At 42.0% G+C, this 18,644-nt stretch overlaps 1 protein-coding gene across 5 annotated transcripts in view; it reads right to left on the bottom strand.

Moving 5' to 3' along the window:
* ADGRF1 (adhesion G protein-coupled receptor F1) overlaps positions 1-18,644 on the bottom strand; it is a 43,363-nt gene that overhangs the window by 10,814 nt on the left and 13,905 nt on the right. For all 5 annotated transcript variants that reach the window (XM_027602712.2, XM_027602711.2, XM_027602714.2 and 2 more), the window contains 9 exons: positions 17,837-17,993; positions 16,467-16,524; positions 14,266-14,415; positions 12,644-12,817; positions 10,890-10,990; positions 9,964-10,022; positions 5,417-5,577; positions 4,102-4,265; positions 2,334-2,522 (listed from right to left, as the gene is read on the bottom strand). In XM_027602712.2, the coding sequence (XP_027458513.2) occupies positions 2,334-2,522; positions 4,102-4,265; positions 5,417-5,577; positions 9,964-10,022; positions 10,890-10,990; positions 12,644-12,817; positions 14,266-14,415; positions 16,467-16,524; positions 17,837-17,905 (1,125 nt within the window). In that variant the 5' untranslated portion in view covers positions 17,906-17,993. The remainder of the gene's footprint in view (positions 1-2,333; positions 2,523-4,101; positions 4,266-5,416; positions 5,578-9,963; positions 10,023-10,889; positions 10,991-12,643; positions 12,818-14,265; positions 14,416-16,466; positions 16,525-17,836; positions 17,994-18,644) is intronic.

Raw genomic sequence — 18,644 nt, 5'->3', positions numbered from 1 at the left:
AGCAAAAGAAACAGTTAACAAAACCAAAAGACAACCGACAGAATGGGAGAAGATATTTGCAAGTGACATATCAGATAAAGGGCTAGTATCCAAAATCTATAAAGAACATCAAACTCAACACCCAAAGAACAAATAATCCAATCAAGAAATAGGAAGAAGACATGAACAGATGTTTTTCCAAAAAAGACATCCAAATGGCCAACAGACACATGAAAAAGTGCTCAACATCGCTCAGCATCAGGGAAATCTAAATCAAAACCTCAATGAGATACCACCTCATGCCAGTCAGAATGGCTAAAATTAACAAGTCAGGAAATGACAGATGTTGGCAGGGATGTGGAGACAGGGGAACCCTCCTACACTGTTGGTGGGAATGCAAGCTGGTGCAGCCACTCTGGAAAACAGTATGGAGGTTCCTCAAAAAGTTGAAAATAGAGCTACCATATGATCCAGCAATTGCACTACTGGGTATTTACCCCAAAGATACAAATGTAGGGATCCGAAGGGGTACGTGCACCCCGATGTTTATAGCAGCAATGTCCACAATAGCCAAACTGTGGAGAGAGCCAAGATGTCCATCGACAGATGAATGGATAAAGAAGAAGTGGTATATATACACAATGGAATATTATGCAGCCATCAAAAGGAATGAGATCTTGCCATTTGCAACGATGTGGATGGAACTGGAGGGTGTTATGCTGAGTGAAATAAGTCAATCAGAGAAAGACATGTATCATATGACCTCACTGACATGAGGAATTCTTAATCTCAGGAAACAAACTGAGGGTTGCTAGAGTGGGGGTGGGGTGGGAGGGATGGGGTAGCTGGGTGATAGACATTGGGGAGAGTATGTGCTATGGTGAGCGCTGTGAATTGTGCAAGACTGTTGAATCACAGATCTGTACCTCTGAAACAAATAATGCAATATATGTTAAGAAAAAAGGAAAGAAGAAGAAGAAGATAGCAGGAGGGGAAGAATGAAGGGGGGGAATCGGAGGGGGAGATGAACCATGAGAGACAATGGACTCTGAAAAACAAACTGTGGGTTCTAGAGGGGAGGGTGGTGGGGGGGATGGGTTAGCCTGGTGATGGATATTAAAGAGGGCACGTTCTGCGTGGAGCACTGGGTGTTATGCACAAACAATGAATCATGGAACACTACATCAAGAACTAATGATGTAATGTATGGTGATTAACATAACAATAAAAAATTTAAAAAAAAGAGTCAGTCTTAGTTTAAGAAATTCCTTTTCCAAACAAGTCCTTGAAACATGCCGCTTTCCCCAACAGGGCCCTGTCTCTGGCCTATGGCTCTGGTTCCCAGGCATTCTGCCCCAGGCATCATCACTCTGACCGAGTCTTGCTCACAGAGTGAGCCCTCTGTGGCTTCTGGCCCCGAATCCCATAGCATGCTTCTTTTACTGCCCTCTAACCTCTGCCTTCTTTTGGTTTCTGTTTGCCTGCTCTGTTTGAGCCCTTCATTTTATTTTTAGACTTTCTGTGTCATTTTGTTTTAGTTGGTTTCTTGTAAACAACACAAGGTCAGGCTTTTGAAAAAACAAAACAAAACAAATTTGAGCATCTTCTCTTTGATTCACAGAGTTTTAACTTATTTATATTTAATGTCATCTCTGACATAATGTCAACTTCTATAGCTAAAGTATAATTGTGTGATATGTAACAGTGTAATTCTATAATCCACTTTTGCAAAAATATTATATACTTTAACATATAAAATGCACATGTCCAAAATGTTTGGAAGGACATTTATTTAACAAATATTTATTGAGTGCCTGCTTTGTGCTACTTTTCATTTTCTAGGCACTGAGGTGATACCTAAAATGCAAGCAGTGGCTTACTCTAGGGTGACCAGATTATGATATCATTTTTTTTTGCCTATTTGCATTTCTTAGTTAAGCAAGTTTTATTTGCATAAAATTTAAGCTAACTTTTAAATACCCAACTAAATCATGAATTCTCCAGTCGAAAAGAGGAAATTCTTAAAATATACACTACTAAAGTCGGAGCTCTTAGCCACAGGAAAGACAACTACAAAGACATTAAACAGTGGGAACCTGTATCAAACAGTGTCATTTGGTGCAGATGCTCACCCCTTCCTCTAAGCCTGCCTAGAGGTGGCTCCCTCTTGCTTTGAACTCACATAATTGATTCCATGAGTTTTTGGTACATTGTGGAGGATGCAATAAGGCTCACACAACGATTGTTCCATAACCCTTCATTCTTTTCCCATTAGTGAGACTTCAACTCGGGCTTTTGTCATTCCTCCTGAGAAATTGAGCCTCTAAAAGGAGTCCTATAAGCAGAGACCATACCTCCATTGTGGAATTGGACACCTTGAAATGGCTCTCCAGTAACAGGGACAAGGTGTTGTCCAGAATTGACACCACCGTAGCCAGATTGCCAGCTGTGGTTGAGGGGTTTTGCTGAATCATGACGGAAAGATTTTGCACCAAGGATGACACAGCTGTCTCGGTGGCATTGCCTGTGATCACACTGAAATTCTAGGAATAAAAATGGTTAAGTTCCACAGAACAAGGAAATGCTTGTGTTTCATATAAATTATTATCCTAATTATACAGAAAGTGATATTCAGTGAGATTTGGTGACTTTCCAAACAGTATCCAGCTAGGAAGTGGGAAGGTAGGGTCTACTGGTACTAAGTCCTGTTATATCCACTATACTCTGCTGAGAAATCCTTGTAGGATGAGAAGATACATGGAGATCTGACCACACTTTGTCATTGGGTTTGGAGTTTTGCTTCCTTGAGGCTCCTCTCTGCTTCCACTACACTGAGCTATCTTGGAAGGCAGCCAAAAAGGGATATTCCTTTCCGTTCAAAACAAGTCAACCCAGGAACCAGATCCCATCTGTTTTCCTTTTTTTTTTTTTTTTTTTTAGAAAGAGTGTGAGCATGAGAGGGGTGGGGAGGAGCAGAGGGAGAGGGAGAGAGAGCCTGATGGGAGCTCAGTCTCATGCCCCTGAGATCATGACCTGAGCTGAAATAAGGAGTTGGACACTTAACCAACTGAGCACCCAGGCGCCCCTCATTTGTTTTTCTTTTTGCTCTTCTCAGCTGACAGTAGTATTCTCTGCTCATAGCACATGGGATCTGCCTGCCCTCATACCTGGGTTGCACTAGTCCCAGCTATGGTCCATGTCTGGAACCGAGGCAAAGAAAGCAAGAGGAAGGATAGACTCCAGAAGCCATCTGGTCCAATCTCCGCCACCCAGTTTACAGATGAAAAACCTCAGAAAGGGAGCAGTAAACCTCAGAAACCTCAGAAATACCATTCTGAGTTTCATCTATAGTAGTAGGGTCTCTGGCTGGGAGAGAAGTTCTGCTCAACCTGGACATCCATTTGCAAAACAGTGTCTGTGAACTGGTCTCAGAGTCCCTCTTTTCCCTGACTTGAGTTCAAATTCCTCACCACTGCTTCCATTTTTGTATCTGTCTTGCCTTAAGAACTTGAACCTTCCTAAGAAAACATCATGTAGAGGTGATAGTTCTGGACTGGAAATCAAGTGACCATGTTTCTAGTTCAACATTGTTGCTACCAGAGGGACCATTAGCCTCTTAGTCTTTCATTTCCTGATCTATAAAAACAGGTTGATAAGCCAGATGACCCTTAAGATCCAAGGTAGTTCAGTCATTGTATACGGCTCATCTCTGGCTGACCCACTCCCTGCCCAGATTTCTGATATATATACATCCTTACTTGTACTGAGTTCACAGCTTCTGACTCACACCTCTACTTGGATCTTTGTTTCCCAGGCTTTCTGGACTTCTAAGACCAGCTTAGTTGCTGTTTTACCATCTATCATAGACGTCTTCAGCACTGATTCATTCCTCTGTAGTTCCCTCCCCACTAGAACCACCAACTCTGACTTTTTTTGACTCTCTTGGCTTCTAGCTAGACTCTGCTACTCATGCCAACACTGCCTATGTTTTCCAGAGTCTGATAATACCCTTGACTTCTGTGCACTGACCAATCAAACAAATTGATATATTATTCTCCGCCTAGCCATGTCACTGGGAGATGCCCACAGTGAAACTTAAAACACAAGACAGAGATGCTTTACCTTCTTCAGTTCTTCCAGCTGAGAGTACACACACATCTCCCTGAGGATCTGCCACCCAGAGGGCTGGCACCTGACTGTAATGTTCCCAGTGTAGCCACTGCTACAGGGAAGAATATACTCATCATTCCTGGACCCAAATCCAAAGACAATGCTGTTACACTGGGCTGGGAAAAAAAATGGAAACAAAAAGGAAAAATGTATAAATATCCTGGCACTCTATGTAAAGTATACAGCAGTGCTTTAGAAGTCATATTTTCGGAGACAAAACCCAGGCAAAATTCAGGAGTAGAAATTTGTCCTTGATGCCCAGCTTCATTCTTCTCAGTACCCTTTCTCCTCTCTGATGCCCTCTCTCCAGGGCCTCTCCTTGCCCTCAGGTGTCTGACCTGTGCCAACAATTTTGCTTTTAGTGAGCCATAAACTAATAAGCATCAGGTGGAAAAAAAACAGGGTATGATCACTCTCAGGAAAGAGTCTACAGGAAATGTTAGAAAATCAGAAAATCTGCAAGAAGCTATGGAACAAAACAATAATGATATGGTTACACCATTTTAGGGTGACACATCCTACTTTTTACCCTTTGTAAAAGCTTTTCACATTGTGACCAGCCACTAGTTATGCTTGCAGCTGGCCCTCAAATAGTATATTCTGACCATGACTGGGACCAGGAGAAGGAAACCCTGAATGGAAGATCCTCCGGGGCTTTGATGTTTGCTTGTTTTTCCCAGTACTGTGTCCTAAGGACCAAGACACTTTCGGCACTTAGTAAATATTGTTGAATAAATGTTATTGAAAGTGGCACATATCCAGGTACAAGAGGCTTAAGATTGAATGTAAAAAAGAAAGAGGAAAAAAATCTGAAGAAAAGTAGTGGAGAGAGAGAGAGAGAGAGAGTGTGTGTGTGTGTGTGTGTGTGTGTGTGTGTGTGTGTGTGTGTGTTAAAGATCTAGATACATGCATTCTTTCTAGGGTTCCTTGGATTATGATTTAGGAACATGTCAGCCCCAGGGCTCTTTCAGCATGTGTCGTAGTACACTACTGCTGAGTGATTTCCATCAGAGCCTGCAGAGAAGTCAGTGTTCCACAGTGTTACCCTGGGAGCTGGAGACCACATGGCCGGTCCTCAAGGATCTGAAATAGGCAGCTGAAATGGAGTTTCATCATGGTTGGGGGCTGGGGGGGAAACAGCTGCCTCTGTCTTCTAAAAGTCAGTCTTAGAACAATTCTGTATCAGAAACATGTCCAGTCTACTTCCTGAAGACACAAATGAGCTAGACTCCTGTAACCTCAGCAGGGGATGGGAATTCAGAATTACCTTTTCCAAATACTCTGAAAGAGCCGTCTTCTAGCAGGAAGAGTTTGTGAAGGCCCACCTTCACCTTCTCAGCCACCTGTTCAATGGCTGACAGCAGCTCAAATGTGCTGCTGGAACCCACCACTTCAAACCCGGCCATGATGCTTCCATCTCTATAATGACTATGTGGAAAGAAAAATGAGATTCATTCAGTCAGTCACTCAGGACCTGCTGTGTATAGGCATGTCACTGGGTCCATAGGAACACATCAAATAGATATGGTCCTTGCCTTCATGGAGCTTACATTCTAGCAGAGAAGACAAGGCAAGTAAGAAACCAGTAACCACCACACATGAGTATTATATAATTGTATATAAAATATATATAAATTTAGTTAAGTGTTATGAGGGACAGATGCAGTGATAAGAATAGCAGGTGGAGATGAGGCCCACTTTATCTTTTTAAAGATTTATTCATTTATTTATTTATTTATTTCAGAGAGAGGAAGAGAGAGCTCACATGCATGAGTAGGGGGAGGGGCAGTGGGAGAGAATCTCCAGCAGACTCCCAGCTGAGCGCAGATACCATGGCGGAGCTCGATCTCAAGACCCATGAGATCATGACCTGAGGTGAAAACAAGAGTCTGACGCTTAACCTACTGAGACACCCAGGTGTCCCGATGAGGCCCACTTTAAATAAGGCTGGTCAGAAAAGGCTTTTCTGTGCAGAGGGTGAAAGTGAGGCCCAAACCATGAGAAGAAAAGGATAGTGTTACAAAGAACATCTATGTAGCACGCCAGCATTTGTGAAAGTCCTGAGGCAGGAAAATGCCTATGAGTTAAAGTTAAAGACTAGCTGCCAGGTCAAGAACCGGAGTTGCTTCTCAATGCTGAAAGGCTTCAACGTGGGTTTGAATTTTCCCGGGGCGAATAAATTGAGTTCAATGAGATCAGTTTAAGTTAGAAGAAAAAAATTAATTATTTGATTTCATCATAACTAAGTTTCAATGAGCAGGAGAGAAATGGTAGGAGATGATACCGGGTAAGTGCCAGGAGCCAGATCGGGTAGGGCCTTAGAGTTTGAATTTTATTTTTATTAAAAGATTTCTTTCTTTAGTAAAAGTCAGTGGCATGTTCAGGTTTATTGCTTCAGAGCGTCACTCTGGCTGCTGCAGAGAATGGACTGAAAGGAGGCAAGCAGGGAAACAGGCGGACCCATCAGGAAAGAGGTGATGGTGGCTTAAACTTGGCAGCAGTGCCTGTGGGGAGAAGTAGTCAGGTTGTACTTGAAGACTGAGCCATAGGAATTACAAAGGATGCTGGGAATGGAGAAAGGAACCAGTCAAGAAATACTGCAAGGGATGGAAAAACAAATTGCTGTGTATTCATACAATGGAATAGCACTGGGCAATAAAAAGGAAAGAACCACCACCCCCCTCCCCAGGGGCACCTGGGTGACTCAGTTGTTGAGTGTTGACTCTTGGTTTCAGCTCAGGTCACGATCTCAGGGTTGTGAAATCAAGCCCCAAAAGGGCTCTGTGTTCAGTGGGCAATCTGCTTAAGACTCTATCTCCCTCTCCCTCCACCCCTCTCCCACAACCCCACTCTCGCTCTCTCTCCCTCTCTCTCTCTAAAATAAATAAATAAATCTTAAAAAAACAACAACAACAAAAGGAAGAAACCCCTGACACTCAGAAAAACAAGGATGACTCTCAAAGACATTATGCTGAGGGAAAGAAGCCAGACACACACAAAAACTACACACTGGGTGATTCCATTTATATGAAGTTCTAGAATGGACAAAACTAACCTACGATAGAAATAAGAGCAGTGGTGATTTCTTGTGGGAGGTAGGGGGTGGGCATGGAATTGGCTAGAAAGGGGCAAAAGGGAACTTTTGGGGTGATGAAAATGTTCTGTCTCATTAAAAGGTGGCTGGTACAAGCATTTGTCAAAGCTTATGAAACAGTATACATAAGGCTTGAGCTATCACTGTATGTAAATTATACCTCAATAAACAATGATCACACAGGATGACTCCAAGTTTGGGTGTGGTGTCACTGGAAGACTAGCATCCCTATAACGGATGGACACAGCAGTGGGAGAAGTAGCTTAAAGTTTTTAAGGAGAAAAGTTGGAGGACCCCTGTTTTGGACACATAATGTTTGAAAGCCTACTAGAAAATCAAGTGGAGATGTTAACAGGCAGTTGGATATTTGGGTTTGGACTTTATGAGAGAGGCCAAGGTCAAGTAATAAATTTAGAAACCATCTGTATGCACATGGCGTTTGAAGTCATGAAAACTAGTGAGATCACATATATTAAGTAAATCCTGAAATAATTCCATGAGGTAAACATTGAATTGTCCCCATTTTGTAGATAAGGGAGCTGGAGTCCCAAAGAGAAGTTGGGTCAGGTAATTATTAATTATTAACTGATGGATTAGAATCTCTAATATTCCAAATATCAAATTCTTAATCACTACATTGAACTACCACTCACAATTTTTGTGTTTGAATAAATCCAAATACTTTTTTTCTTTAAATTTTTTTATTGTTATGTTAATCACCATACATTACATCATTAGTTTTTGATGTAGTGTTCCATGATTCATTGTTTGTGCATAACACCCAGTACTCCACGCAGAACGTGCCCTCTTTAACACCCATCGCCAGGCTAACCCATCCCCCCACCCCCTCCCCTCTAGAACCCTCAGTTTGTTTTTCAGAGTCCATTGTCTCTCATGGTTCGTCTCCCCCTCCGATTTCCCCCCCTTCATTCTTCCCCTCCTGCTATCTTCTTCTTTTTTTTTTTAACATATATTGCATTATTTGTTTCAGAGGTACAGATCCAAATACTCTTTTATGTAGTGAGAGTCATAGTGTCTTTGTGTTAATATGACTTTTCTATCAACAAAACACTGTTTACAAAATATTGTCCTGCCTATTATTTCATTTGATTTAATGACTGAAATCAGATTCCTCAGGCTTTAACAGTCCTGTTCAACAGAGAAGTAAATTGAGACACTAAGATATTAAGTTTTACTTTAAATCATACACATAAAGAGTAAAACCTAAATAATTGTAATTTATAGACTTATGCCTACTTTATAATTTTATCTACAAATTATTGGAGAGAGCTCATAAGATATATGGAATGAAATATGCATTAGAAATATAAATGGAGGGCGCCTGGGTGGCTCAGTCGGTTAAGCCACTGCCTTCAGCTCAGGTCATGATCCTGGAGTCCCGGGATCGAGTCCCGCATCGGGCTCCCTGCTTGGCAGGGAGTCTGCTTCTCCCTCTAACCCTCCCCTCTCTCATGTTCTCTCTCTCTATCTCATTCTCTCTCTCAAATAAATAAATAAATCTTTAAAAAAAAAAAAGAAATATAAATGGAAAGCCCAGACAAAGGTAAAGAAAAATATGAATATTGAATACAAAAATTACTGTGATTGAGTTTCAAGTTTGCCTACGCATTCAGTGACTGCAAAGTCAGAAAGGAAAATATAATTCATCATATAGTCCTTGGTATAAGAAAAAAGCAGTGTTTTTCCTAGCATTGAATTGTAAAGAAAATTATACACATGGGCCTTTATATAAGAACATGAGATAACTGGAAGGATAATATCCAGGACGGTATATTTATAGCAATGCTGTTGAAAATTTCCTATAGCTGTTCCTTAAGTTAACTGTGAAAAAAAAATATATATATATAAGAAGTCAAGTTCTCTGACCTCTAAGCCACTTCCTCTATCAAGTAGACCATTAATAGTAATCAATGCACACATGGCTAACTAACCAAATAACTTTTGGAATGAAAGCATAAGCAAAAGGATAATTTACTAAATATCTCTTTATTTGCTGTAGACAATGTCTACTGGGTTTTGAGCTATGGCGCATACATACCACATATCTACACAAAAATATAATAGTTTACCCTAGGGATCCCCTCATGGCTCCCAATTATACAACTTTGTATCATTCCCCCCCTGTGCTTGTGGACAGAGAAAAACCATCCCTCTGCAACCCACAACCCTCACCTCCGCCCCTCATCCCTTCCCTTACATACATACCATGATCTCCTGCTTCATTCCAAGTTCTGCAACTATGGGTTTGCAGTTCTAGACTCTGATCTATAGCTTGGAGAATGCCATTCAACTTTTAAGTTTCCTCTTCTGACTTTAAGAAGCATCACAGACTTTTGTCCAGTTTTAGTAAGAATCCTACTAGAAAGACCAGTTCTTCCCTGCTTTTTGTCAAGGTCATTTGGGAACAGCACTAGGCATTCTGCAGGATGGCTGTACAATTCTGGAGATGCCATTCTTTTTTTTTTAATATTTATTTGTTTATTTTAGAGAGAAGGAGAGAGAGAGCATGCAAGGAGAGGGGGAGAGGGAGAGAGAGATTTTCAAGCAGACTCCCTGCTGAGCTCAGAGCCCAATGCAGGGCTCCATCTCAGGACCCTGAGATCATGATCTGAGCTGAAATCAAGAGGCGGGCATTCAACCGACTGAGCCACCCAGGCGGCGCTCTGAGGATGCCCTTCTAAGGTCATTGTGTTACTTACCGAAATTGGGTGACACGAACTGACTCAACATCTTGAATTCTTTTGAATGTTTCTTTAAGCTTACAAAGAGAAAAAAGGGGCAACATGTTGATCTTTTTCCCCAGACAAGAAAGATATTTTAGCAAAAAAAAATTGATGAAGATAAATAAACCAACAGAACCACTGGAGAAAGAAAAGAGATACCACAGCAGGTAGCTGCATATTACACAAATACAGTTCAAATGACAGTTAAGAATTGTACGCACACACACACACACACACACACACACACACAAACACACGTCATTTATTTTGAGTTTGCTAATAAAGATGGAAGAACCAATTGCTTAGAATAGGGGATTGGGTGCCAGATAATATAAATATATCCAAAATCTGTTTTCTCCTTCACAAAAATAAGCCATACATTTCCATATGCATTTAAACTGAATCTATCTGGAAAGTATTTGTGTGTATGGCTTCAGTGAAAATGACACCTGAACCAACATCCTAGGCAGACCGGACACTGATTTAGGTTTTCTGAGACTTCATTACATAGTCCAGAATTTTGCTCTGTAATTCTTTTTAGCCCCTAATAAGCGAGGCTTCTTCATGGAACGAATCCCAAATGCTGACAATTGAGCTCAGAGCATGAAAAATTTTCTTTTGACAAATAAAAAACAGAAAATAACCAAGAAGCCTTGCTAGAATATGACTCGCATAAATGAGCAAAAGTGAACCTAAGAGAAATTGAAAGAAGTCAACTGCTAAAACTCTCCCAGAAAGAAAATGTTCAACATACGTCAGTTGTGGGCAATGAGATTAACTGCTCTGTAATAACTCATTGAACGTGAATAATTAAGAATATGTATTAAATAAACATGCTGAATTGAAAACATCTGAACTTATGTTTAGCCAACAATTTCTTATGTAGTAAGTAGAAAGCTTACTTGAATTTCAATTCCAGTGGCATATTTGGAGTATGAAGGAGAAGATGAATTCAAAAGGTCTTTGGCAAAGCTTTCATTAATTTTGAAAGTGCCCCAAACCTCTATGGGAAATAAAAAGAAGTTTATAGATATAATAATTACTCACTTGAATTTATTACAGCATAAAATTACAGAAGTACATTTGAAACCCACCTATTCAACAGCAGTGTTTCAATTACTTCTTGTAATGAATGTTCACCTTAAATAATATAGGAAGCATACACAAAACTAGACTTTTCAGTTGTGGATTTGGAATATAATGAGAAGGTGCTGGTGATCAAGACAACCTTATAAGTAGGTAAATGTGTGGCCACCCACATGTGGTTAAGAAAGGCAGTCACTTAACACTGAAATGTGTGCGATCTAGGCATTGAGCTCAAACACCGTTCTTATAAAAAATTTTTAAAAAAGAAAAAAAAACAATAAAACACTACTTGCTAATTCCAATATACCCCTTGCTTGCCCATCGCTGGTGCTTTTCTGTGCTGGGACAGGTTGTTGCCCATTTTCATATGGACAAACCCCAATTATCCTTCATTCAGGACCTAGTCAAATGTACCTCCTTTGCAAGACCTCCCCTGATCTCCAAATGCAGATTCTTTCCCTCCTCTAAATTCCTATTCTTTTCATATCCCTTTACAACCTCTTGTACCAACATATCTGTTTGTGAACATTTCTCATGTTTATATGTCCCCACTGCACTTTGGGGAGACCCTTGTGAGTGTAATCCCTGTCTGATCCATTTTTGTATCTCCTCAAGATGCATCAGACACAGACCACCCTTCAAAAGGTAGGCTTTCATTCAAATTTGTTGAAGAAATTACACTGTCTTCTTTCTTGTATTACAGCCTAGCCTCCCCAGCTAGGCTGCTAATTCAGAGAAAGGGAAATGCTTCATTGTGTCCTCCCAGAACTTGCCTCAGATCTGGGTATAAAGATGGTGTTCAATAAATATGGGTGACCATCACGAATTGGCATGGTCCTGGGAAGGGGAGCCAGGAATGTTCAGGAAAGCTGGGTTATTTCAGTTTCTCCCTCTTTTTGCTCTACCAGAATCCAGAGCTTCAAGATAACTGGAGTCGTCTCTGAGGAACCTTCCTAAAGCCCTTCAAGCCCTGGAGCCCACGTCATTTGGCTCACTTCTTCATCCACTGAACATAAACCTAAGGAAATTTAGCTCCCTCAGCTTCCACTGGTTTCCTAAGCTAGACCTTTAACTTCTCTTTTGTTCTGGTGATGCATTCAGTACACATACTTGTTGGCCATCTAGAACATACATTTCAGTATAATCACCCTCTGTTCCTCCCTGCTCTCACACCTCTAGACTTCTCTTTTCTGGAAATAGATGTTGGCAAAAGCCATGAAAAGAAGGCAGGAAAAAAAAAACTGTATTTACTCAAGCAGTTCCCCTACTTGAGATTTTCATAAATCCCCCTCAATCTCAATAAAATCATAGAATTGCAGAGCTGAGCTGGATGAAGGTTGAAGTGATCATCAACTCACATTTCTTAATTTTCTGCACTTGTGAAGCTCTCGCTGTGTCTAGCTAAGCCTAGTAGGGTATATTTTCTTGTCCTTTGATGACCCTGCAAATACTAGTTCTGTTCAGGGAGACAAAGAGTTAACACATGGGTGAGGAGCTAGAGTTCCCTCCCTGTGGCATCCCTCCCCCCACCCCCACCAGAGCTCTCCTCCTGGCACCCTTCTGTGCTTACTTGTTCTTTCACAGAAATTGATGCTCTGGGTGAGGTTGCTGAGATGACAATGACAGCTCTGGGGCCCTCCAGCCGTGTGAAGGTAGCATTTGTGGGGATCAAGGCATGAGGGAGAAAACCAGGTGTAGCCGTCCTCACAGGCACAGTGCAAAACCCCATTCTGGTTGCCACAGTCTGCACAGAAAAACAGGGCTTGGTCTCACAGGATCTGGTTTATAAACTGACCAACGCTGAGTTCTCATCCTTGGCTCTTACTTAGAATCTGAACCAAGTGTGTCTCATCAAGAGCTAGAAGGATTAAACTAGGATGGCAATAGGTTTAAGGTAAGGATATGTCTAACTCAATAGATTCTGAGTCTGATACCAGACCAGCAAACATAAAATCAAGTGGCTGGGTCTAGCATCCAAAAGAAGGATGGATGCCCAGTAGATAGCCCTTGGAATGGGAAAGAGAAGCAGAAGAGTGTGTGTTAACCTGACAGTTATTTAAGAGAGTTCTAGAAGGTATTTTTCCACTGTTTTACTGGAAGCTCCTCCCATCCACCTATCACCATTCTCGGGTAGGTTCCATAAGCAAGATGGCAAACACTGACAGAATTTCTTTTCTTGAGAATCATGAAGAAAAATTCCATCAGCCAATTCTGTATGCTCATTCCCTACTGACTGACGTAAAACACCCATCAAGAGGCATTCCTTTATAATAGACAAAAAAATTGGGATGAAGTCACCAGACATCTTTGTGAAAATATGCATTATGATATATAGTGAATGATTCTCAAACTTTGTCTTGTGTCAGAATCACCTGGAGGGTCTCATCCCAAAGTTTCTGATTCAGTAAGTCCGGGATGAGGCCAAGGATTTGCATTTCTTTTTTTTTTTTAATTTTTTATTTACTTATTTGAGAGGGAGAAAATGAGAGATAGAGAGCACGAGAGGGAAGAGGGTCAGAGGGAGAAGCAGACTCCCCGCCGAGCAGGGAGCCCGATGCAGGACTCAATCCCGGGACTCCAGGACCATGACCTGAGCCGAAGGCAGTCGCTTAACCAACTGAGCCACCCAGGCGCCCCTGCATTTCCATTAAGATCCCTGATACTGCTGCTGCTGCTGCTGCTAACGTGGGAACCACAATTTAAGAACTACTGCTTTAGACAAATCATTTAACGTCTCTGAAAGCCAGCATTGTAATCCTTAGTGCTGTTTGTCAATTACTTCTAGCTCTTTTCTGGACACATAGTCAGATTACATATCCTGGCCTCCTGAGGTTGAATGGGGCCATGAAACCAGTTTGGGTCAATAAGTTATGAGCAGAATTCATGTGTGTCACTTCTAAGTTGGAGAATTCAACTACCAATGTGAAACGCTTGAGTGTTCTCTTTCTTTTGGGCTCCAACTGGGTACATTTTAGCTAGTGTGTGATTCATTAGCCTGGATTCCCAAGTGACCACACCAACACAACCCTGCTGCCAACCTGCAATAGAGATGTGGCATGAAGAAGAAATAACACGTATGTTCTTTCAAGCCACACATATTGTGGAGATGATTGTCTCCATAGCATAACCTAACCTATCCCAACTGCTGCCCACCTTCCCCCTTCCACTCCCAGTCCCCGAGGGCAGATTTACAGGTAGTGGCCTTTGCTCTAATAATCTTCATTTGTTCCTGTAACCATAATGATGGAGGCTTCAGAAGCTTCAGAAAATTCTTCAAGTCTCTCTTCTCCTTGGAATCTCTATAGGCCACCTGAAGCAGCAGCTCATACTCCTGGACTGGGCCTAAAGAGAGGAAGATAGTCAGGAGCCTCCTTTTTCAGTCTGGGAGAGAAATATTGCCAAGGAAACCACCAGGAAGTGTTCATCACATGTTGTCTAGGGGTCATGGGCTATGCCACATGGCTTGTTACTGACTTCTGCTCATCCAGACATTAAGTAAAAATGAGCCTCCAGAGGTACACTTGCAGATAGCCTCACGTGTGCCTGGCCCTATGTCTATTCTAGCATTCTGCCAGGACAGCTTCTCCTGCTCTCCCTGACCCATCCTGGCATCAACCACCCTCCTACTTTACACAGTTCCTCAGGACACATCCAAGGTCAAGTTTCATGCCTCAGGATGCAAGGGAGAGAAGTGAGAAAATCCTAGTCACTCTTCCCTCTTGCTTTCCCAGCTCCAGTCTCCTTGAGGGATGTTCAGTATAAAACCCTCAGTCTCACACTTTCCTCTCCAAAGAGCCTTTTTTTCTCCTATGAAGAGGTTTCAATAAATAGCCAACTTTGAGTACGTTATAGGAAATGCAAACGCAAAAGCAAAACCAAACCAAACCTTTCTTGGGGTTTCTGCATCCTCGTCTCCACCTTATCACTCCTGAGCAGCACCTTTTGTTTCCCTAAGGAGAGGCTGTTATGTGTCCTGGGCTCAGGAGACTATGAATCCTAGGAGTAGTCTCCCTCCCAGAACCCATTTAGGCACATTCACGTAAAACATAGTGCAAGATTTCATGGTGTTTCCAGACTGTCCCAAGCTCATCTATGCAGCCCAGATTAGGAACGTAAGGACCTTAGAGAAAAAGAGGGAAGAGGTGAACTCTTATCCTGGGTCTCCTTTGATTGCCACTGGCAGTGACATCTCTTAGAAGTCTCAGATTTCTCAAGACATCCATGCTTTCTGCAGGGACAGATGAGATGGGGAGCTTCTCTGAGACTCTCCCATTTCTTAGGAGCCCAGGGAGCCAGGCAGAAGGGAAACTTATAGAGAAGGAAACCAGCGGATCAATCCCTAGACTCTTCAGAAAGCAGTCAAGAGGGTAGCAGGAAGTCGGCTGAGTCTGACATGTCCCAGAACATGCACAAGAGCTTCCTGTCTGCCATAACTTCCACCATCTCACTGAATAGAACTTCAGCCCCGCCTCGTACTCTTCCCTCTCCTTGCTGCCTGGAACCTCTGTCCCAGGTCTTGGGAGCCACACCAAGTAGGGAAAGCTAAGGGGACTCCTGCTCCCACTGCCCAAGCACGTAAGAAGCGGGGGGGGGGGGGGGGGGGGGGGGGGGGCGGGAACGGTCGGTGTCAGAGGCTCATGGCACCGGTTCTGGAGCCAGACTAACTAGGTTTGAATCATTCCTCCTGCCCCCTAGCCATGTGTCTTAATTTCACCATCTGTAAAATAAAGATGACCATTGTGCCTAAATCAGAGGGTCATTGTGAGGATTTAATTCATCTAATGCACTTAAAATAGTGCCTGGCACCTAGGAACAGCTCACTAAATACTAACTGTATTTTTACTGTCAGGAAAAATGTTTTCATGGCATTCCAAGTTGAATTTTTATTTCATTTTCTGAAGAATTGCAGGCCTGCGTGGTGGTAAGGTTAATGACACTATTAGCACACTGTTGTATGACAGATCACTGCCCTGGAAAAAAGCTTTTGTGGACTGATCCAGGAACCTAACAACCATCTGTGTGCATCATTGTCTCCATGAGGAAATATAGTCAGTGCTTGAAACATCAGAACAACAAATTAAATTTCAGAACACAACCTATTCCTAGACTAAGGGCTGTGCCCACTAATTAACACTGTTAGGATTAAGATAAGGAAGGAAAAGAAGAGTATGGAATAGCTACTTGCCAGGTACAGTACAGGATACTATGCTTTCATGTATTATTTCATCTTCACAAATGTTTTGTTTGTACGGATTGCTATTATTCTCATTTCCCAGATTCGACGTGTTTAATAGTGTTAAGATCATACAACCAGTCAGAAACACCACTGAGGTTGGAACCTTGGTCCCTTGGCACCAGGGTCTACTGCACCACACTCCCTAAGGGAGACTCACCTGGATGCTTTTTCTTATTCACACTGAGACCTCTTTTTGTTTTGATGCCTTCATTTCTCTGTTTGAAAGAAAACAAGAATAATTATGGAAAGGTTTTATAAAGATGTACTTCCTAGGCCTTGTTGGCTCTCCCAGATGAATTGAAATTATGGATCTAAAATCCAAGTCAGGGATGGCAGAGAGGTGGCTAGGGAAGGCCTCCCTTAGGCAACTTTTGAGCACAACCCTGAAGGAGGTGAGGAAGTGAGGATCCCTGGAGAAAGAACTTTCCTGGCAGTGCAATGGCCCTGGGGAAAGAATATGCCTGGCGTGTGAGGACAGAGTGAGGAGGCCAGAGTGACTCAGTGGAGTGGGTAAGGGCAGAGGGACAGGAAGTGAGATCAGAGAGTATCTCCAAGGAGGTAGGCTGTGTAGATCTTTATAGGGCAACGGCTTAGTTTTTACTTGAGTGAGATGGGAACCCACCGAAGAGTTCTGAGCAGAGGTGACAGTGCTCTACTTTACTTTTTGGAAGGCTCAACCCTGCAGCCATGTTAGGAATAGACAAGCACAGAAGCAATGAGATCATCTCAGGAGTTATTGAAATAACACGGGTGAGACATACTGTGAGAGATACTGAAGGGGTGGATCAAGGTGGTAGCCATAGAGGTAGTGAGAAATGTTTGAATTCTGGGTGTATTTTAAAGATAAAGCAAAACAAAACAAGAGCCAATGGTTTAGATAGGGATTATGGGAAGAGTCAAACATGAAAATCAGTTTTTTGCCCAACCATCCCGAAGAACAATGATACCACTTGCTGAGATGGGAAAGGAGAAGCAGGTTTGGTGAGGGAAAAAAATCAAGAATTTACTTTTGGACATATTAGGTTAAGGGGCCTATTCAACACCCAACTGGAGATACCAAGGAGGTAGTAGATACGTGGGTGTAGAGTTCAGGGGAGAAGGTCAAGATGCAGATGTAAATTTGGGAGCCACCGGAGTATAGAGAACATTAAAACCATGATCCTAGATGAAAGCGTCAAGAAAGTGAGTGTAGTTAGGGAAGAGAGTCCAAGGATTGGCCATGCCAATCTTTATGCCTTTCCTTAGTCAAAGAAACCATAGGAAGGAATGTACCGAGCTAGAGGAAATCTCCATGATGGCTCAGTTCCTTATTTTGCAGTTAGGTCCTCTAAATTTCAAGAGATGAAACTGTTTGTCCAAGGCTACACATAGCTAATGTGGATCATGTTGAGACAAGAATCCAGGACTTCTGATTCCAAGTCTATTAAATTATGTAGTTTCAGTGGCCGAGACAGTGACGGGTTTTCAAAGTGCAGAGAGAGAGAAGAGAGGTGGTAGAGAGGGAAAACGGGACATATGCCAACTCACCCCCAGGAAGCTTTCCTGGCCTTCAATGAGGGTGAAGAAAGAGATGAGCCAGAGCACGCAGACTTGCATCTTCAGCTGGCCTCGCTCCTTCTCCCAGACTCAACGTAAACAACTGGGGCCACAGTCTGTGGCTAGACAACAGATGTACCATGCAAGGCTGAGGCACAAAAACAAGTCATTCAAGCCAAAATTTAAGAATGTACACAGCGGTAGGGCTAACTGAGCGGATCAGAAGCCCTGAGTGGTTGATGATTTTTCCACTTCACCTATGTAGCCTGAGATACCATTACTTCCACTCCGGTAGCAGAAGTAGTAAGTTCTCTTTTCTCAATGATCACATTTGACTAAACATAGGCTATTTTAAAATCATGACTTGCTTAACTTTGCAACCAAATGCATTTAACATCCAGCCTTTTTATATTTCACGGTTTCCTTTTCATTTCAGTAAAAACAAACATTAAAATAACCAAAGATCCTTAGAACCATGAATATAAGGATGGAATCAGAGTGTTTAAGCATAAAAATAATAATGAACCAACCCAGCAGATTTCTTTCTTTATGGTTGATGTAAATATCAACAAATTATCCTCAAGTTATGCTTATGTCAGAATAATTTGGACAAAATTCAGCACATAGTCGTGGTCACAAAATTAATCATGTACACCCAGGTTATTTGGTATCAACAAAAAATATCACAATAAGTTAGAACTGTTCTGTCCAATACAGTAGCCACCAGATACATGTGGCAATCTAAATTTTCATTTTAATTACAATAAAATGAAATGAAAAGAAATGAAATTTCTCAGTC

Source organism: Zalophus californianus, chromosome 7, assembly GCF_009762305.2.
Source record: "Zalophus californianus isolate mZalCal1 chromosome 7, mZalCal1.pri.v2, whole genome shotgun sequence".
NCBI lineage: Eukaryota > Metazoa > Chordata > Mammalia > Carnivora > Otariidae > Zalophus > Zalophus californianus.
The sequence above is the reverse complement of the archived record's forward strand: the minus strand, read 5'-3'. Positions and strand labels throughout refer to the sequence as shown.